This window comes from Melospiza georgiana, chromosome 5, assembly GCF_028018845.1.
Source record: "Melospiza georgiana isolate bMelGeo1 chromosome 5, bMelGeo1.pri, whole genome shotgun sequence".
In the NCBI taxonomy this organism is placed as follows: domain Eukaryota; kingdom Metazoa; phylum Chordata; class Aves; order Passeriformes; family Passerellidae; genus Melospiza; species Melospiza georgiana.
This window is the reverse complement of record NC_080434.1, coordinates 12467347-12488775: the sequence shown is the minus strand read 5'-3', so window position 1 is coordinate 12488775 and position 21429 is coordinate 12467347. Positions and strand designations below refer to the sequence as shown.

Sequence of the window (21429 nt, the reverse complement as noted above, 5' to 3'; positions counted from 1 at the left end):
TTAGTTTCCCCTCCTTTACTTTTTTTGCCACCTCCTGTGTTAGTGGGTCAAGTACTAACAGTGTGTGGAGCTGACAGGAGAGAATGCTGTGAAGTGGGGGAAGAACAGAGAGGGGAACCCTCTGCTTTACTTGTGAATTACCTCAAATTCAAGCATTACATCAGAGTAATCTGAAGGGGGAATAGTATTTATTTAACTTTTGTATTGTCCTTTTCAGACATGTGCCAGCACGTCTCCAGTGTCTGACTCTTTATAGCTATGTAGCTGTGTTAAAAATATGGTTCAGGGTGGCTTTTTCCAAATTCTAACACCCAAGGGTCTTAGAATTAGTATTCTACATTCAGGATTGCTGGCCTAAGAAGCAGAAAAATATAGATAAATATACATAGCTGTTTCAGGCTGTTTGGTTTTCTAGCCTGTAGATGCTGCACTGGAGGAATAAGGGGTTAGTCACTTTCAAACACAGTTTAAGGTCAGCTGAAGTAGTTTTTGAATATAATTGAATAGGTCACTCTTCAGTTATTGCATGCATGCTGATAATTATAAAGGGGAAGCAAAAGCTTTCTTTGTAAACATTAGAGTTTGGAGATCTATATTAACTGAAAATATTTATTCAGGGCAGAATGAGGCAAATTTTTTGTGAATTTTTTCCCAGAACAAACAAGTTTGCTTTCCCCTAAGTAAGAGAGATCTTGCCTCCATGTGTCATAACTGTAATTGAAGAAATGTTAGAAAAAAATAGAAAGTAGCATGTGTAGGAGAAAATAAAGCAAGCTTAAGCTTCTCTGGGGAGAGACAAAACTTTTTAGGATATCAATAAGCTGTTCCAAACTTGTGGCTTCCTTTCAAAAAATTAAAAAAAAAATCAGTAGCATTTTAGTATCTGTGGTAGACCTGGTTCTACTGTCATATGAGCACAGCTTGAGTTGGTTTATTTATTTTGACTTGAAGATAGTGTTTTTAGTTCTGGTGTCTTCCACCTGTGGTAAAGGTCCAATGTGAAGGTGAGGCTGTGTAATCTGTGCTGCTCAGACTGATGGTGTTGAAGGAGCCACTTCTTCCTTTGATTTTTGGCATCATGCTCTTGTCCTTTTTCCCCTTGTTCTGGCCTTGGCCTTTTAAGTCCTTTTGGAACTGGCTCCCCTTAGGGAGTCAGCTCACTAAGCAGACAGGGAACTGACTTGGGAACAAGAAAACTCAATTAAAATCCCAGCTAGCCTCAATACTTACTTGGAATGGATCAGAAGCATATTCTATGGACAAAGTGAGTTAGTGTAAGTCATGCTGCCACCAAGAGGTGCAGGTTCTTCTTCCTTTCTGCTTTCCTTCTTTCAGGTGCCTTCTACTTCTTCCTTTCTCCAACCATGTTTCTGGTCCACTTTCATGTGCTTGGACAGGCTTCTGTTGCTGCAGAGAATTCAGTTTTTGGGAGGGTCCAACAATTACCAGAGCAGACACAAGTAACAGAAAGGGTCACATAGTTACAAGAAGGGGTGAAAAGACATGTGGGGCTCTTACTTCTGTGGTCAAATTAGAAATCATGTTTGGTCAGAACAGCCACATTTAACCTGAAATGTGAACATATACACAAGATCATGTTAATTCAGCTGATTTTTAAGAATATGCAGGACCTGGCATTGCTAAATAAGCAATAAGGTGATACAGAGGTAAGGAAGTAACATTTTGGGGTTTTGGTTTTTATCCATGTGAAAACAGAGCTGACCGATAAATCTGCATACTGTCTGTATTCTTCAACACTTTGCTTTTAGGAGATGACTGAATACTCCTGCTGTCCCTGTTTTGGGGGAACTCTTACATAACCTTGCTTAAACAATAAAGGGTGGAAGTACTGTAAGCAGTGCTCATCAGCTTTTATGATGGGCATAAACATCCCGGTCATCTGGCTGGGCTTGGGCCTGCTGCTGGATTCCATGTGGAAGTAATGAGGCTACATGGACTTGTATGCCTGTATAAATTGCCTATAGATGTGCTTGATGTTGTCAAATGAGGATCTCTTCTGTAATGGGTAGATCTGCTGCAGGAAATGCATCTGTAAGCAATGGCATCATTAAAACATAAGTTTGATATTTGGTGAGAACTGCAAGAAGCGTTGTCTGAAATTACTTCCTTAGATTTGGTTTGCTGGTCACATAAAGCTCTGTATGATAGATTTTGTGTAATTTCTTAGCTTGTTGCTGTCTGGTATTAAAGAATCTGTTGGTAGTTTTGGCAGATTGCAGCAATCTTTAGTTCTAGCATGTTGTGTGGAAAAGGCTGTTAAGTTGGCTTCTACTTGAGCATAAAATCCAGTTCATGTCTTATACAGAAGTCAGCACTGCATGAACAACGTGAGGTTTGCTTTAGTGTGTAATGAGGGAGAGTTTATTTATTCATGAGGAAACCTGAATTCATGCAACCCAGCCTGCATGCAACCCTGCATCAGTGGGCAGATGCAGGTCTAAATTGGTTCAATCTGTGTCTGAAATGAATCTTTCTCAGTTTAGACTTGCAAGCCTGCGGTCTGAAGTATGGATGCTGCTGTGCCAGTAATGGAGATAACTAAGGCTTTACTCTTGCATAGAATTTAAGCTAAAGGCATAGAGATGTAACTTTTCTTTGTTGTTAAAAAAGGGAATGACCTGCAGACTTGTTAATAAAACAGCATAGTTACTTCAGGTTGTCTGTTGCAGCAAGTAAGTAAATAGATAGCTGTGTAACTGAAGAGATATTGGGGTATCTGGTACTGAAGAGTATCAGATTTGTGTGGCAGACTAGGATGAGGTGTATTGATGGCTCTGACTTCTCTTGCATTCAGTATAACTGGATTTTGTAATACCATTGCATAGGCAGTGGGCTGACAAACTAGTAACAGACTTCTTACACAGATGGTGTAGTTGCAGCTCTCTGTGTAAGCAAGGTGTGTAGGAAATTTGTTGGGCAACTATCAACAATGGTGTCAGGTCTGGTCTCATGGAGGTTAACATGATGCTGTGACTGCCTTTGTTAGGGAAGGCTTGAAAAGAAATCTGCCTGGCACTCTCAGCGGTTCTGGAGGCAACATGTTACATACAGGTCAAGAAGCTTCCTCACTGTGGATGGCAAAACAGCCTTTAGCATCATTCCATGATGGGAAACCTTGTATGTTATGTGCATACAGCATACTTGTATTAGAGTAACTTACAGTGGAGATAGGTATCTGGCTTATTATGCCCCAAGATGTTTAAAAATAGACCTCCAGATAGAGTTCTTTCAGGTTTGAAAAATATGTCTATTTAGGCTTTTTTTTTCTTAGTTACATAGAAATAGCACAAAGAAGAAATTCAGCTGGCTTTACTAAAACTATTTTAGAATCACAAGTCTGCAAGTATACTTCTAAAGCAGTTATTCTGACTAGCAGGATTTGATAGTGTTTACCTCACTGTTGATTTATGGATGTTGACAGAGCATGGAATAAAAGAAATAGCTTCCTAAATTCTAGTCTTTTGTCTGTATAGGGGTTTTATGCTCTTCTCTCAATTATCTACCTTCAGTTTCTGTAAAGCAAAGTTTGGGGAAATTCCTAAATGAAACCCCCTTTTGTGTGGAAGATCAGTGTGGCCTTGACTGAAGTCTGTAATGCAGTTTGTTAAGCCAACAACTATTAATAACAGTTGTACTCTCACCCCCCAGGTGCAGTCCATCCAGGTCAGGGCTGGGGCAGTGAGGCTGAGCATCAGTGCTCTGTGGCACTGCTTCATGCAGTAGTAGGATTTTTCCATTGATTTCAGCTTGTCAGCACATAACCTGGAAGTGTTTTCTGTAGCTAAAGCTGAGGCCAAACAATTCTTCATGCTCTGATGTGTAGACTGACTCCTTTTGGAATTAGAAAACGAGGTTTCTTGTCATTGCCACAATAATCTCTTTGGCTTCTCAGCCTCTGTGGTAGTGCAGTGAGGCAGGTCATGTGCCATGTTGCATCTTTGCAGAATGGACAGATTCTGGCTTGAGAGAATTGTTTTGCTTCAGATTGAAGTTCAAGTATCTTGGTTTCATGTACTAAATTATTTTCATTGTAGCTGGACATTGTCTCAGTGATCAATGGCTGCTCTGTAACCCCTGAAATGTCTCCAAAAAGGGGGAAGAAGAATGGAACAACATAAACCTTGTCTATCCATTGCAAGGCTTAAACTTTGGGAAAATCTTAACTTGCATTGTCAGGAATATGTCAAAAGGAATTAGGTTTGTGTTGTTTAGAGAAGGAAGAGAGAGGATGTAAGCCTTGTGCCTTTGAAAGACTGCAGTAGAGAAGATGGTAATCCATTGTGTTTTGTTGCCACTGGGAGTATTGCATAAAATAGTACACTTACCTTATAATAAGGATGATCCAGGCTGTGTACAGAGAAGAGAACAATTGTAGTTAAGCCTGGACCAGATTGTTGAGAGTAAGTTTTGTGTTCTCTTTCTGGAAAATTTTGGAAGAAGATTGGATGAAAATTGGTTTGGCTGTGCCTGCCTCTGTCAGTGACACTGAGCTTAGACACTCCTTTGGAGTTCCTTTTTTCTTGGAGCTATGTGATTTGCAACCTGGATTCTGTAAATGCTAAGTAAAGCATGTATTTGCCTAATACCCATTTCTTCACTTAAAGGAACCTGCAAAGTAAACACACTATTTTAATATCTCCTGTTTCTAATCCCTAGCTGGTCCTCTTCGGAGTTGGACTTGAATGAAATCCGCCTGATAGTTTACCAAGACTGTGAGAGGAGAGGCAGACAGGTCTTGTTTGATTCCAAAGCAGTCCGCAAAATTGATGAAGCTGTGGTTCAGGTATGAAGTTTTCATTTTGCTGTTGTCTTACTGCTCTTTTGTTTTCCTTTCCAAAAGTAGTTCTTTTAATAGGACAGTATTAACTTCTTAATCTTGTGGTCTTTCAGTGTGATAGCTGCAACAAGCATCATTCCAACAAGCCTATGAACATGTCTGGTATTTGGTATTTCTGATATAAATATGGTATTCAAATGTAACAATCCAGATTTGCTTTCAGACAGAGAAATCTATTTACCCTTAAACTGAGATTTCTTCAGCCTTTCTAATGTTGACTGTTTGCTTTATGTTGCTAGCCCTGGCTGTGCAGTCTGTTTCAGTGATGTACACCATGTGTCTAAAGGTGCTTTTTTCCTTTGGTGTTTGCAGTAGTAAAGCTGTTGTCTTTATGTGAATTAAAACAACTTCCCTGGCTAACCACGTAAGCATGACACATGGTGGTTTATGTGGCCATGTAAGTTTTGGTGACACATAGAAGCAAGAACAGATGCCGTCAAGATGCAAGTTCTTTTTCTTCTCTCCAAGCACACTAATTGTGGAGTAAAGCTTTCAGCAAACTTAGGTCATTTTAAGATCAGGAAACCAACAGTGTTTTCTGTTTTGTGGTGGTTTTGCTTGTTTTTTTCCCACTGCCTCTGTTTCTCTTCTACATTAAATTATTTCTAATTTTTGTTTGTTTTGAAGTTTTTCTTAGAACCAACAGCTTCAGCTTGTTAGACTAACATGGTTTGTTGCAGAGCTATATATATACACCTGTATAAGCCATAGAAGAAGAGTCACAACTTGTAGGATTTACTTATGAAGATGCTTTAAAAGCACCAGTCTGTATTTCGGTCACACTGTAAATATGCCATTGTGCTGAATCAGTAAGACTGATGAGCATCATCAGCTGATGTCTGATCATCTACTTAAGAGTGTAAATGGGTCAGACTGCTTGTTAATCTTGCTTCCCCTCTTTCCCCACCCCCTGCCCAAAATCAAGGTCATTACTGAGTATCTTAAAGTTGTTTTAAAACCAATAGCATCTTAGCAAAAAATGCATTTCTGGCTTCATTTACATACTCAAATTATTCCACTTGCTTGAATACCTTAGCTAAAAGTTAACTACAAAATGTTCTACCAGAAACTCTCTATGCAACACTGACATAAAACAGATTAAAACCTCCCTCATAACACATGATACAGGCTATAATCTGTTTTCTAGCCAGACACTCACTAATCTAAGTACCCTTTTAAAGCAGCCATAGTGCTTTGAATGCCATGCAAACACATGGATGTTAAAAATAATTTTGAGTATTTGGTTGTTGTCAAACACCAAAACTAAAACTTGATTCATTTAAAATTAAGACAGAACTACTTTCAAACTCAGTCCTGTTTAAATTGAAGTCAAAGGAGTGAACATGTGTTTACTGTGTGTTTTTCTGAAATACACTAAAGCTTATTCACATTGAGTATTCAAATACATTTGAATTGTTTGTCTTTAACCTGCTAATTCTACCAAATAATGGATTATCAATCCCTTGTTTTTGCTGGCTGTTCTTCTGTTTTAGAAATGTGTTAATCATTTGGGGAGCAAAAGTTGTATGCAATTTGAGTGATTAATTGTGCAAATGATCACAGGAATTGGTTTGTAAGAAGCCCATAAACTGAGATTTTGTTAACATAAATTTTGGCAAATATTACAATGAGTAATTCATAACAATTGGGAATGATCTTCCTGTGAAACTGAGTAATCTGATTATATGTGATACTATGAAAACCTATCTGACAGTGTGAATGTGAGAGCAGTTCTCCACTTGCTCTGATGCTGACATTTTAAAAAATATTTTAAAACTGATACATATTTTTTGAGCCAAATAAGAGTATTCTTTATTTCTGTTGCTTTCCTGTAGTTTTAAGGAGATTCTTGCCATGAATGTTTAGAATGGGAGTTCTCAGATTGACTTTTTATCACATTTTTCTGTTTTAACATAGAAAATGGCAGATGAGGCTTCTGTAAAGACTTCTGCCAAGAACTGCCAAGCAAGCAATGGGAACAACAGTGTTTCTTCCCATAGTCCCTCTGTAAGCTGTATGCAAAATATCAAAGAACAGATACCGAAGTATCAGGTAATATTTGTTACTTTGTTGCTTTTGTTTTTCCATTTTACTGAAGGAGTTAGTTTATTAAAGCCTCTGCTTAGATGCATTGAATGACTTCTATTACATTACAGCTTAATCTGAACCTTGAGGTCTACTCTATCCTCAAAGTGTTGTAGAATAAAAATATGTGTGGGTGCATCTTAACCTTTTAGTCTATCTTGGTCTTACCTTTCAAGGAGTTGTGAAATATATCTAATAGATTTTTCTCATAAGAAGGTTGTAAGAAGCACTATACTGTTCTCTGTTCATGTGTACCTGTGGTTCAGGTCAGTTCTGAAGAGGCTGTTGAGCATAGTTTATTAAGAATCCCTTTAGTCTGTCTTACTATAACATTAAACTTTAAGTACTCTATCTCTTTCTTAGTAAAAGCATTAGCATTTCACCTAGAAAAAGGAAGCTTGAAGGATGTATAGGTTAAGGTGGGAAAAGCAAATTATGATATTTAATTGAAAGCTTATTTTCTTCAGCATTAACAAACTTCTCCTTGTATTTGCTATTGATGATCAGTCTTTGAAACAGAATAAGCAACTAATCTGAAGACTGCATTTCTAAGTATAATCACAAATAATTTTTTAATAAAAAACGTTTCCAAGAAGTGTTCTACAAAGACAGGGAAGTTGAATTTATTCATTTGGATAAGGAAGGCAGTTTATTTTTTGGGGATCCAGACCACAGAATCCAAGTCCTGTGAGCATTTACAGCTTTTATCAAACACTCTGTTATATGGGAATGTTGATGGACACACCTATTCCTTTAGAAATGCAGAAGATCTTTTTTTCTGTCTTGCCTTTGAGGGTCTGCCAGGAACAAGGATAGCACTGCTCATCTAGTGAGCAAAATGCAGGTTTTCTTCCTGTTGAACTTGCTAAATCCACAGTGTTAAACCCACACTGAGTGCACACTGATCTTGCTTTGCATGAAAAAGATGAACTTCTTTGTTCTTCATTCCCAGTGCATCACTGTGGCACTACGGTAAGTTGAAATAGTATGCCAAGTTATTTTTGACTTTGCTGTTCCCTTCTTCTTGTCTGTGTAGTACACCAGACCAGCCTCCGATGTCAATATGCTGGGAGAAATGATGTTTGGCTCAGTGGCAATGAGTTACAAAGGCTCCACCTTGAAAATTCACTACATACGGTGAGTGTCCTTTTCTGTGATGCACTGTCTTTTCAGGCTCTTGGAATTGATGACTCAGTGAAATAAATGACTGTTTATCCTTTCAGCTCTCCCCCACAGCTGATGATAAGTAAAGTCTTCTCAGCCAGGGTAGGAAGCTTCAGTGGAAGCAACAATAAGTAAGAACATCTTTCTTTATATATAATTTCTTTCCTTTCCCAGCCAGTGCAGTTGTCTGTCTTTCTTTCTCCCTTTGTAGTTCTGGTAAAAAATCGAGAAGGCAGCTGTGGAGAGGAATTCTCTTAATAGATCCTAGTTAGGTCAGCCAAGTTTTTAATTAAAAAAAAAAAATCTCCAAGTTTCTGCTTCCTAATTTGTCCTGGACATGCAATAAAGTTCCTAAACCACCTAAATGCAGAGGTTAGGTGCTTTGGACAATCAAAATGTCCATCTCTTACTGCTGTCAGAAGGGTGAGGAAGGGATAGGCTGAGAATGCTTTGACCCCATATCCCACTTCTGTTTCCTTCAACACTGTTCTGTTGTGCCTCCTCCCCAAAATGGGCAAATATGAATAAATTGAATCCCAAGTGTCCTAGAAAGAAGTTTCCAATAATTTAAATGTAAAAAATAAATGAATGCCTGCTTCCTTCCCATTTCAGGAACCTACTTGTCCTTCAGTTTGGTTTTAAAGTTAATGTTCAGCCTTCTTTTTTTATAAAATGAACCTAATTCTTAAGCTAATATTAATGCCTATTGATCATATTCTGAAGGAATACTGGCTTCTCCCCCTGTTTTAGCTTGCAAGATAGCTTTGAATGCATCAACCAGGATCCCAGTCTGGGAAAGCTGAACTCCAATCAGAATGGTTTGGGAACCTGTCGCAGTGGAAGTAATTTAGGTAAATATTTCCAGGTTCTGTGTCTTTCTGACAACATGAGGCCATCTGTTCATTCAGTTTGGGCTTTTTTTTTTTCCCAGTACATCCTTGGGTTTTTTGCCTTGTATTTGGCTTGTTTTTTTTTTTTTTTTTTGGGGGGGGGGTATTTTTTTTTCCATTTTTTTCCATTTTCTCTACGTTGCTTTTGTTTCCTAGGTGTGTTACAGCTTTGTAGCAGCAAACTGCTGCAGGGTGTGTCTGAAGGAGGTCCCCTCCGGCTCATCCGCAGTGCTTCTTTCTTTGCAGGTTTGTGTGGAATGCCAGCCACAGTGTGACCCATCCATATGCACACACAAATCCAGCTCCTTCTGAATCTTTGCAGGACATGCATAATTAGTCTCTAGAAACAGAGGGCTGAAATAGTGACAACAGGTGTATATGGTACATACTTACAAATAAGTCTTCTGAAAGATGGCTAAGCTAAATTACTGTGTTTTGTTTTAAAGATATTTTATGCAGTCTTTTAAAGATGAATTAGCCCTTATGTTTCTTAGAGAACTTATGTTTCCTGGCTTGGTGCTGGTTTCTTGCTAACATGCAGGTGTCTTGCTGGTGTACAGCTTTTCTTCTCTGGTCTTTTGCTACTTTTTAATTTGGTGGCAGATGTTCAAAATTCTTGAGCTAAGTCTGGGAGGCTTTAAGGGTTTTTTTTCCTTAAGCAATATTAATTTCTTTATTTGTCAAAACTCTAGGCTGCCTCAAGTTTCTTTTTACAGGCATAATGATGATCCATGCAGGTGGGTAGATCTCAGGCCTCATTACTTCTGTTAATTGCAAAAATGTGAACTGAAATACCAATGCAGTTTCTTCACAGCCTTTGCAAATCTTGCATGCTCTACAATTTGAGTTACTCTGCACTACTAACACTTCAGTGTGATCTGACAGACTGAGTATTTCTTATTGTGAGGCTTTGTGGACAGTAAATCTCAGCTCAGCAAGTGAAACAGAAGCTTTTAATGGACCTTGTGCTAGACTATTTCATTCTGTTCTTAACCTGTGTCAAAGGACAATCTTGCATACTCAGAGTTTATCAAGAGTGATGAGGATACCACCAGCCCTCACTTTCAAAGTATATCTGATTTCTGATAATGCAGACTGTATTCATATTCTTAAACTCCTTAGAAATGTTTTCACATTTGGGCAAATAACCTTCCTGTGGTAACATGATACTCAGCACAGGCTACTGTTTGCTGCCACCTCTCTTCACACCATACTGATTTTGAGCAACAGTACGGGATGTAATGTTTTTGGTCTATGACCTTTAAACTTAAACATTTTTTAAAATGCTGACAAATAGTACGATGAATTATGTAATATTTTCTATTGATCTGCTCTGTTTGTTTTAGCACACAGCACACCTGTTGATATGCCTAGCAGAGGACAAAACGAGGACAGAGACAGCGGCATTGCTCGGTCAGGTATCTGCTGTCTATCTTGTTTGCCTGCTTTTGTAATTGTTACAATTCTTGGCTGCAGTGATTCACCTGAAATATAGACACCTCATGACCTGTAAATCCATAATTGTTTTTATCTGCTAGGTGGTTTGCCTTCTGCATTTGCCCCAAGCCTTTATGCAAAAATATTTGCAATTATATTCTTTGTTTATAGCCACCATGTTCTGGGCTCTTAACCAGTTAATAATTTGGAGGAAGAACTGGTTGGAGCCTTTACTAGAGCAAATGAAGAGAAATGGCTTTTTACACTAAATAGGAAAATGAAGACCGGAAGCCATCCTGTCGATTGTAATGGGAGTGCAACAACTCGTGGGAGAGAACACTTTTAATGAGAATAAGATACATTTTAGTATGTTTAAGTAGGGACGATCTCCTACTTTATAACAAATGAATGTCCTCAAGCAGCAAGATTTAAAATAGATAATTGTCTCTCCTGTTGCGAGTTGTGTGAAAAAGACCAGAAAGCAAGAGCAATATTTGTGAGAAATTATTGTTAGAGTATGAAGAAAAGTATTTAACCAGCACTCTTTGTGATTCATTGTATGTGGGGTTTCTTGCTTTCCTCCTAGCATCTCTGAGCAGTCTTCTGGTTACTCCTTTTCCATCTCCAAGCTCTTCATCGTCATCTTCTAGCAGCTATCAACGTCGCTGGCTCCGAAGTCAGACAACCAGTTTAGAGAATGGAATTGTTCCAAGATGGTGAGTGTAGCACCTTTCTTCTTACAAGTGTTTGAGAGCTTAAGCCTCCCTTCTTTAAAAGCACAAACCCTGTTATTAAATGTTCTCTACTCAGTCTATCTTCTGTGCGTGTTATGTAAGATTGCCAATATAAAAGAAGATGAAGTTTTGGTCAAACCTGAACTTCAAATCCCAATTTGGAATATAATTATTTTTATTGGATACATAGGCCGTGTATTAATATGGTGTGAATGTATAGGCTGTGTATGAAACCATATTCTGAAAAATAAATTAAATTTTTTCTGAAGGAGCAGAGCATCCTGTTGAGATGAAAGGGACTGTAACAGCACTGCTGCCATAATGACTTTATACTATGATGAAGTCTGACCAGTGAGCAGTTAGAGAAATTTTGGAGTAATAGCCCATGACGACTCTCTTGGCTGGTACAGGATGTTCCTGATGTGACTTCTGCCAAAACAGGAAGAAAAAAAAAGCTGTGATCAAAAAGCTTGGCTTCTGTTTTGGAATTTTATTAGCTTTTGTAGCTCAGTGGCATAACAAAGCGTGGAATGCAGCAGACTTTTCATAGCTAATAAGCAAATTCTTCCCCTGTCATTTGCAAAATAGCAAATGGTTCTCGGTTATCTTCTCTCTGTACTCATCCACCTGTACCCAGACACAGAGTGGAATTAGTGGAGACCTACAAGAAATTTATGCTATTTGGCCTCTCTCCCTTTTCAGTTAAGAGAAGCATAAAAGCTGCCAGTTAAAATATGTGGTCAGTAAAAAATAAAAATTGAACCTCATTTGAAAAGCTTTCCCTAGTGTAAATCAACACTTGCAGCATTTTTTCTAGATATTCTTAGTGAATAATTTTAAACATGAAGAATTGTGCCGTGGTACTAAAGTAGCAGTTGTGCTGTCTAAATCACACTTGCAGTTCAGAATAAACTGGTTGCTTTAAGTAAACTGAAGTACTTTTTCCTAAAGAAAAAAGGCTGAGAACAGCCCATGTAAAAAAGGTTAAAACATCTAGGGTAAATAAGATCATTTCAGCCCAGTTTAAGAAGCAGCCAAATTTTCACAAATATAAGTTTCTGCAAAGTGTTCTGAAAGTTACAAATTGTCTAGAGGAAATCCTCTTTGGGCTGCTTATTTGCTGGCCAGAGCAGGGTTGTTGGATTTTTCCCCCACTGGAGAACCAGTGCTGGGGAAAGATACTGGAAACAGCACATCATTATTTTTACTGTCTAGAATTATTCTTGAACTGGGATTCTTTCTAAGCCAAAAGACCTCTTCAGATACTTGTTTTCTAGTTACTTGCTAGAGAAACAGTAGGCTTCTGGTTGAATACTTCAGTGCCACAGAGTTTGCATCCCAGGTTGTTACAGCCAAGATTCTACAGTCTCTGTGACTGATGTTTTAGGCCAATAGCTCAAAGAAATTGAGATGTCTAGTTGGAACTCCACAAAGTCGATTGGCAAGCAAGCTAGATTAGCAGTTTTGTTGAAAAGGCTTCTCTCTCAGACCTAAATTCCTCAATTTCTGTTCCTGGGAAGCAGTACAAAAGCTTGTGATGTTTCTTAGATGCTGACTGACCATCCTTTCCTGACTTCCTTGGGAATTTCTGTCTCTGTATGCAAGTTCCTGAAGTTCAGATGAGGTTATGTTTTTGTCTGGAACTCCGTTTTCCCACAAGTTGTTTTTTTGCTGTTGTTTAATTGTCTGTTTTATCCTGTGTTCATGGACTCATACCTCTGTGATGAGAATTTTTTGTATATTTAACTTTGTCAAACCAATTAAACTGTAAACTAAGTATTTTTAGAATGGACTAAGAATGAATGCTTAGCCCTGAGTCTTTCCTCTTGTTAATTGCTTCATAGTGTTCTATAAATACTACAGACGCCATTTCAAAATACTTCTGATATGAAAAGACTTCAAACTTTTAATTACCACTCACTGGTATTTCAGTCTTAACTTAAAAGAAACTCTAAAACCAAGCTATTTCCAGATGAGTGCTGCTCAGAATGGCTCCATGGCTTTTTTGTCTTTTTACCCTTTTCTCCTATAATTTCTGAGTAGATTAACACCCATTATTCAGTTGAAATTCCTTACAACAGACATTTTTTCCATACTATTTTAGTTATTTATGTATACACATTATATTTATATATATATATATATATATATGGTGTTCTTTTCAGTTAAATTGATCAAGATCTTTAAGCAAGAAAAAATAATAATCTTTTAAGTCAGCAGTATCAATATCTAGTGCTGCAAGGCTAGTATTTATAGAAGAACATGGAAGGGATTTGTCACCCTTTTGTATAATCACAGTAAAAATTATGCTGGGCTGAGACTTGTGGGTATCATCCAAATCAGTTGCCTGTGCCAAGCAGTAGCTTGGAATTTACATCAGGTGTCTGTGGAACTTGACTCTTGAGTAAGTCTTGAAAAACTCCAAGGATAGAGATTCCACAGCCTTTCTGGACACTGCCATCCCCTTGACTGACCATTTCTGCCCCATTTGGCATTATCTGCAAACTCACTAAAGGTGTGTTTTGGTCCACAGGCCAGGCTCATAATCAAAACATTGAGCAGTATTGATCCTAGTAGCAACCTATGTGTAATATTGAGAAGAGACAGTTGTTGAAAGAAATGTGGCAGCACTCTCAAGGAAACAAGCAGAATGTGGGGAAATAATAATGGTTGTAAAATAGCCACTGGATGGGTATTTTTTTTTTCTTTCTGGTATTTTTTTATAATTTTAAGCAGAAAACAAATCTTTCTAAACTAAAGTCTACACAATTTTGAGCTGGGCAAACATGTATTTGTAGGCATTAATTTTATGTTTTTACAGTAATTACTGGATGGTGACATTTTGTCTTCAGTTAAAATAGAAAGTTTTATTTTGTATGCCAACATCCATCTTAGGGTGCCAGAACAATATAGATAGTATAGGTTATATGTTTCCCAACTTCCCTCATGAGCAACAGTCCAGATTCAAGAGCATCATAGATATGCAGCTGAGGAGCTCAAGTGCTGGATGCAGTTCACAGCTCCAAAGTTACCTTTAAGCTTTTTTGGTTGTGATTTTGTGTGATGTATCTCTGTTCCCTTTTCTTCATCTCCCTCAAAGTTAAATCCAGGAGGGAATCTATTAGTTCTATTTCACAGGAAAGTGTTCACACCAGACCTCGCTGGGGGTTGTCTTCTTCCTATTTGAACAAGCACAAGACAGAGGATGTCAGGCATCCTCTGTTCAGAAACATGTGATAGCAAAGCCTTATGTAGTCAGTCAAAGGAGTCCTACAAATGAGTTACCTTCCACTATATAGAGAGCTATGGATAGAAGCCGAATTCTCATCCAGTACACAGGTGACTGTCCTAACAAATCTGTCTTACAGGTCCACTGAAGAAATGTTTAGTATGGCTGATGAAAGCTGCAGCTCCAATCCTGCAATGGTTCGGAGGAAAAAAATTGCAATCAGCATCATCTTTTCTCTGCCTGAAAAAGAAGAAGCTCAGAGAAACTTCCAGGATTTCTTTTTCTCTCACTTTCCTCTTTTTGAGTCTCACATGAACAAGCTGAAATATGCAATAGAAAAGGTACAGAATACTAATTTGGCATAATGTGGAAAAATGTCAATCAGAATGAAGTATTCTAGAATCTGATAGATGAAGAGTGGGAGAAGGTGCGTGGTTTCAAGCTTGCCTCCCTCCTTACACATGCAATCTTGAGCTTGAGCCCAGAGTAGGAACTCAGCATTTGCTGAAAGAGGTGCAGTTTCTTTTCTAGACAGAATTAGAATGGAGAGTTTTATGCTATGGGTGGTTTTTCCTTCGTTCTTGCCATATTTCACTCTGAGGTTTTCTTGACTCCCTAGAGTCTGTGGAGATGATGGTACTCTGTCCTTTCATGCAGTGTCTAAAAGAGAGACACAAAATATTTGTGTCTTGCTGTTGTCTTCTCAGAAATGTTCTCTTCTCTCCCCTTGTCCAGTATTAGGGATTGGTCTCCTATGAGGTGGAGGGAGGTTGGCATTTGTTGCTATCCTGAGTGGCTGTATAGGACTGGGGCTAGATCTTAGTTATTTTGACATGTTAATGAAGTTTAAAAAGATGAAGAATGTGAATCCTTTAAGCAGCTGTTTTGTGTCTTTAACTCTTAATCAAGGCCATGATCTCATGTAGAAAAATAGCAGAATCCAGCCAGAGAGTGCAGGTTTATATCAGCCGTGTCATGGATGCCCTGGGAGAATTCAGGTGAGTTGATGGAATTCTGAATTAAAAGGAGAGCAATTTTCATGCCCCATGAAAGATATTTGTCTCTTCCAGTTATAAGCAACTGAATGTAAGGTCTTGTATTTTAGATAGTCTTGCAGTTAGTGTGAATGAATTTTCTGCATTGGTTGTTGGGGAAATGTTTTCAGAAAACTTTAGCAAACCAGCTCAGCCATTTTCCAAATGAGAATGAAAGTAGTTCTGTTGCACTCATGTGTTCCTGGGATTGTTAGTTAAAGTCTAAACATCTCATCAAGAGCTGGCTTCTGTTGATGACTGTGCAGTTGGGTGGATTGATGTACTCGGGCAGATAGATGTGTCTACTCCTAGCCATGGATGTTGAACAATGTAACTGGCAAGAAAGTTGCAGTCAAATGCTCTCTTTTCTGTACTTGAGAAATGAAGGAATGGTCACAGGCTAAGAAACTCAGCCCAGGAGAGAGAGAAGGCTTTATTGGAATGGAGGTTCTGTAATATCTGGAATGTGGAATCAAATCTGTGTAATGAATATAATGGGTTCTTCTTCCCCTCAAATTTAATTCTGAATGGTTTCACTGAATAAAATTCACATGGGAATGCAAAAAAGGGAAGCCAAATATGTAATTCATATGAAGATACTGGGTTACTGATAATATAAATTGAACAGACCAGTGTTCTGAGCACTAGTAATTACTGGAAGAGTAAAAACTCTTCTGGTTTGTTTAGTCTCCTAGATCTTACCAAAAAAAGCAGCGAATTATAATCTGGACAACAGAAGAGGAAAGGGGCTACTTATATTTATTTGCAGCATTGAGATGTGTGCATTAACACTGACTTTTTGGGACTTTTCTTTGCGCAGAGTTACCATCTGGAACCTATATTCTGTTCCAAGGATTGCAGAGCCTGTGTGGCTTAATATGATGTCCAGCACCCTGGAAAAGAATCAGCTATGCCAGCGTTTTCTTAAAGAATTTACCTTTCTGATAGAACAGATCAACAAAAATCAGTAAGCTTCCCCCACTCCCTTTTTTTTTTTTTTAATTAAAAGCTTTTGTGCTTCCCAGTGCAAAGGACTTAATGGGGTGTTCTTTTGCTGGTGTTACTTTGGACATACTTTTTTAAACTTTTTTTCCCTCCTAGGTTCTTTGCTGCTTTGCTGACCGCAGTGCTGACATATCACCTGGCGTGGGTCCCCACAGTGATGCCTGTTGACCATCCTCCCATCAAGGCCTTCTCTGAGAAGCGCACATCCCAGTCTGTCAACATGCTGGCAAAATCCCACCCATATAACCCTCTCTGGGCACAGCTGGGTCAGTATGATTTGGAAAACTTCAGATTTTTCTATAACAAGAAACTTTGTGCATCCACCCCTTTTAGATAAGGGCTGCTTGTAGTCCAGGTCATGTTTCCTCCTACCAACAGGTGTTTTTTGCCTGATTAATCAGAGAATTTGGAGGCCTATTTGCATATCCTGCTTTTTATTCTTGTTCCTTGTTGACATCCACTGTTACACTGTCTGGTTAACTTGTTATAGAGGTATTAAGATGGTGCAAGTGCTCTGAATGGTCTGAGCAGTTTGGGAAAAAACAAGATGAAATAGACTGGATTGAGAGGAGTTACCTGGGCCTTGGAGGCCCTTTGTAGTTAAAATTGGCTTACCTCCTTTTGTCTCTTTCTCACATAGCTAGAATAGAGAGCAGGGCAATAGATCAGAAGTCTGGCAACTGGCAGTAGCTCCATTCACTTACTGCTACATGAATGGACTTGGGGCAAGATTTTTTTTTCTATGCTCTGTGCCTCAGGCTGGTCTTTGACAAATTTTATAGCTTGCAAATTATCTTGATACAAGGGACTAGATAACTGATGTCGAATGAGTAGTTGAATGAAAGCTCAGAAAGTAATTCTGTCAGATATTTGAAAATTCCTCATCTTCTTGGCAGCAGCTGAAAATGTGACATCAGATAGCCCTTCACTTTAGCTGATGTACTATATTGCCATGTAAAATAACACACGTGCATACTGAGGCAATGATGTGACTTAACTCTGTGATGCTGGTGCTGTCTCTTCCTGATTGTCTCAGGTTTCTTTTTCTCAGTAACCTCTATGAAGATTTGCTCCTTTGGCCATGTAGTTGTCATGAATTGTTTCCTAGTTTAAGATGTCATTTAAACATTGTGCAGAGGTTAGGCTGAAGGGGAAATTAGAAGTGTGTTCATGGTGTTGAGGACAGAGCCAGGCCTGGAGTTACAAGAACCAGCTGGACTGGAGGCGTAAGCTCAGTAGTAGCTCTTGTGGTCGCTCCCAGGAGTCACCACTGGTGACTAGTCAAGAGTCTCTTTCTCTTTTTGTCCTGCCAAGTTCTCAGTGCCTGAACTCAAAATGCTCTCTGATTTTGTTTCATTCTTATAAAGCCCAAAAAGCTGTTACCGTTGTGGTTGCAAAAGCTGATTGTCAAAGGGAGATGTTGCCCTCTGGTGGTCCTCTTCTTTAGGAAGAGGGAAGAAAAACAAAAAATCAAGTCTTGGTGCTTAAAAATGGAAATGACAGGATTTTGATGTACCTGTCTTCTCACCTTCAGACCTGTATTTTCATTACATGTTAAATACCACCTGCAATTACTAATACAATTGTAAGTCCCTCAATTACTTACTAATACAATTGTAAGTCCCTCTGTCATGAGGACATACTGTCTCTTAAACACCAGCTTCAATCTAATGGTATTAAGAAGTATTAGGGCTTCTTGGAGATCATGATTTTGACTTGTACTGTCTTATTAGTATTTATATAAAAGCCAATTGTGCAAATGAACATGAAGCCTGAATTAGATTTCCATAGCGACTGTGCTCAACTCAGAAGTAAAACAATATATTCCAGTTTCATTTCAATATTGCTTGTCCTTGTGACCTACCAGCCTTTTAGATTAATTGAGGAGTCTGAAGCCCACTTTTGGTTCCTTAGGAATGAATTTGCTGGCTTGTTAGGATCTGGGCTTGGTTGCAAGGGTGTCCCTAACTGAAGGAGAATAGCACCCCTGATGTTACCTACCACCCAGGAGCCTCTGCAGTACATCACTGGCATCATGGGAAATGGCAGGTCTTAGCAGGGGAGACAGTGAGAGCCATGGAATTACGGTCTCATTAATCCTTATTTTGTAGGAATGGAGTTGGGAGCCTTATTCCTTTTATGTTCTGTATAATGAGGAGGAGGCTGGACATAAATGTGCTCTTGGGGTTTTTTTTTGCTATGTTAGTGTTGAAACCAGAGCCCCCCTTGCCCTTGGAAGAAGTCTTTCTGAAGCTCTGTTTGTAACTCTTAATGTAGTGTTGCTTCTTGAGGTCTAGTACAAAATCCCGATGGCAAGCTCTGTCCAGAACAAAATTTGAAAATTTGAGCAGCCTAGAGGAAGGATTTAGCACCTGAAAGCAGTCTGATAGATCAGCAGGTAGCTGATCAAGCCTCAGGGTAGAGAAGCCTGCTTTGCACACTTCAGGTAGCTGCAGAAAATTGTTTGCTGGCTGTCTCCTGTGTGCTGGTGAGACCAGACATAGATTGGTTAACCAAAGACAACTTAGTGAGTGTGCTCTGATGGGTGTCATGTGAAGACAACTGGGTTAACTCATCCTAGGAATAGACATTTCTTTGAGTAAGCTGATCTTTTACCAATAGGGCATGTGAGCACTCTTTTATTGGCTATCTATGTTTACTTCTCCCAGAACTCTGGAGTAGGAGCCCTTTAGCTAATAGGTGATTATAAGCAGCTAGAAGATAATTGCCACTCTCCCAAAGAAATATGTTGAGAGTAGGATATGTACAACCTTAGTTCTGTTAAAAAAGCAGTTATTCAGGATAAATAGCAAATAAGTCATTCTTTGGGGGACTCAGATGATGATGTAGTAGTTGCCTACCTTTCATATTGCAGTTGTATTTTGATTTTCTGCATCTTCACTCCCCCTGCCAAAGTTAAATGCTCATGTGAGGTTGGCTCCCACATACACAGCACATGCCTTGCTCAATAAGGTAGTTATGTGCCTCTTTTTTCTGAACCTCGTTTATTAAGCTAATATTTATTTATTTTTTTCTTTTTTGATATCTTAGTCCTGAAAAATATAATTAAGATTTTATTTGTGTAAAAATGCCCGTGTTTAACAGAAAGTCACTGCACTAACACAGAAAGACTTTGATGTGAAAGAAAATTAGTAAAAAAATAGAAAATAATATAGCTGGTTTCAGAGTTTTGCTGGACCTACATTCTTCTTTGCCCCCTCTTGTGTCAGTTTCCAGGTGATAATGTCTTGTAAGCAGAGTGTAAACTAAATCTTAGTGCCTCTTAACAGAAAGAAAATGAGTAATAGCAGCTGATTCCTCACAAAAGCCCTTCTGGACAAAAGCCAGGTGTAAGAAGCATTAGGTGACTTCTTTTGTTGCTCTTTGTTTTAAACTTTTATGAATTCACTGTGGAAGAAATTAACTGTCTAATTGTGTCCATAGTAAGTACTGTTTCAAACTGTGTTTAACTTGAACAGTAAAAGTCATATCACAATGCAACATAAAGCTGTGAAATTTTTGCTTTCCTGTGCAGGTGATCTCTACGGTGCCATAGGCTCTCCGGTTAGACTGACTCGGACTGTGATTGTTGGGAAGCGCAAGGAGCTGGTGCAGCGCTTGCTCTACGTTCTGACTTACTTCATCCGCTGCTCTGAGCTGCAGGAAAATCAGCTGACCTGGAGTGAGAAGGCTGGGGAGGGAGAGCAGGTGCTAAATGGAAGCAAGATCACAACTGCACTAGAAAAGGGAGAGGTAGAGGAATCTGATTATGTGGTTGTCACTGTTAAAAATGACCCTGCTCTTGTGCCTCCAATCCTACCTCCAAAGAATGATGGAAGTAAGAACAACAGTACTGCAGAGTGGGTGCATGAACCAGAAAGCACTCAGGCTGTCCCAGTCTCTTCAAAAGAAAAGAGGGAAGCAATAGAAAAGGCAAGTCAGACCTCTGAAACATCTGTTGACTGTCTAACTGGCAATTTCTGTAAAGGAGCAGCTGATGGTAAGAAAAGAACTGTCACTGATACAGGAATTATATCCTACCACTCTGAAGAATCATCTAAATTAGAGGATGTAATGGATACAAAGAAGAACAAGAACCAGAATGAGAGAAAAGTGGAGAAGGAGTTTTCTAGTAGGTCATGTGCTGTACCTTGTCCTGAAAGGTCTGGCCACAGGAGTTCACACTTAGAAAAGGTGACGTTTCAGATTGGAAGTTCAGCATCACCAGAGTCAGACTTAGAAACTCATAGAAGAGAAATGGAAGAAAATCTGAAGGCATTAATTAAACATCCAGAGGTGATACATTGTGCCTCAAGTTCCACAAGTCTGACTGTGGATACTTCTCAGAATCAAGACAGTTGTGAAGCTGCCTTTATCAGTAAACATAATGTTTGTTATGCACAAATCCCACCGTGTGAGGAGAAGGAAAGTATACTTAACCAACATATGGAAAGTAAAGGAACTGAAGTGAATTTAATTAATTCAATATCTAGTGAAATGCTTTTGCCCACAGATAACATAGAAACTGTAAAATTGCCAAACATGAAGGAAAATAGAACTTTATGCTCTGGCAATCTGGAGAACTATTCTTCTGACTGTGTAGAAGCAGATTCTACTGTCAAACAGGATTCCTCTAAAGTAGGTGCTAAAGATGTCCCCTATGGGGATTCTGGAAGGAAAACCTCCTTCAGAGTTGAAGGGGACATTCCAAGGAACGAGAGTTCAGACAGTGCTCTTGGAGCTAGTGATGAAGAAGGTGATTGTTGTATCCCTGATGATGTGCATCATGATAACATCAGCAAACGGCTTGAGGAATTTGCAGAAGTGGAACTTCCTTTGCCAAGGTAAAGAAGTCTGATTAATTTAGAACTAAATGAAGTCAAAAGCTGTAGCTACTTTGGAGTTGTTTAAAGTTTCAAGTCTGAAGTCTTCTGGGAACCTGACTAAGTTCCTTGCAAACAAATCAGTAGCAGACAGTGATGTAGTTAGTTAG

The 21429-nt window shown here is 38.8% G+C and overlaps 1 protein-coding gene across 1 annotated transcript in view; it reads left to right on the top strand.

The window, feature by feature from the left end:
• Window positions 1-21429, top strand: part of FNIP2 (folliculin interacting protein 2) — a 50166-nt gene that overhangs the window by 17514 nt on the left and 11223 nt on the right. Inside the window, exons 2-13 of the mRNA XM_058024168.1 lie at window positions 4678-4804; window positions 6776-6910; window positions 7980-8080; window positions 8167-8238; window positions 8858-8958; window positions 10344-10415; window positions 11021-11150; window positions 14537-14738; window positions 15307-15395; window positions 16252-16398; window positions 16533-16702; window positions 19972-21280. Of these exons, the coding sequence (XP_057880151.1) occupies window positions 4678-4804; window positions 6776-6910; window positions 7980-8080; window positions 8167-8238; window positions 8858-8958; window positions 10344-10415; window positions 11021-11150; window positions 14537-14738; window positions 15307-15395; window positions 16252-16398; window positions 16533-16702; window positions 19972-21280 (2655 nt within the window). The remainder of the gene's footprint in view (window positions 1-4677; window positions 4805-6775; window positions 6911-7979; window positions 8081-8166; window positions 8239-8857; window positions 8959-10343; window positions 10416-11020; window positions 11151-14536; window positions 14739-15306; window positions 15396-16251; window positions 16399-16532; window positions 16703-19971; window positions 21281-21429) is intronic.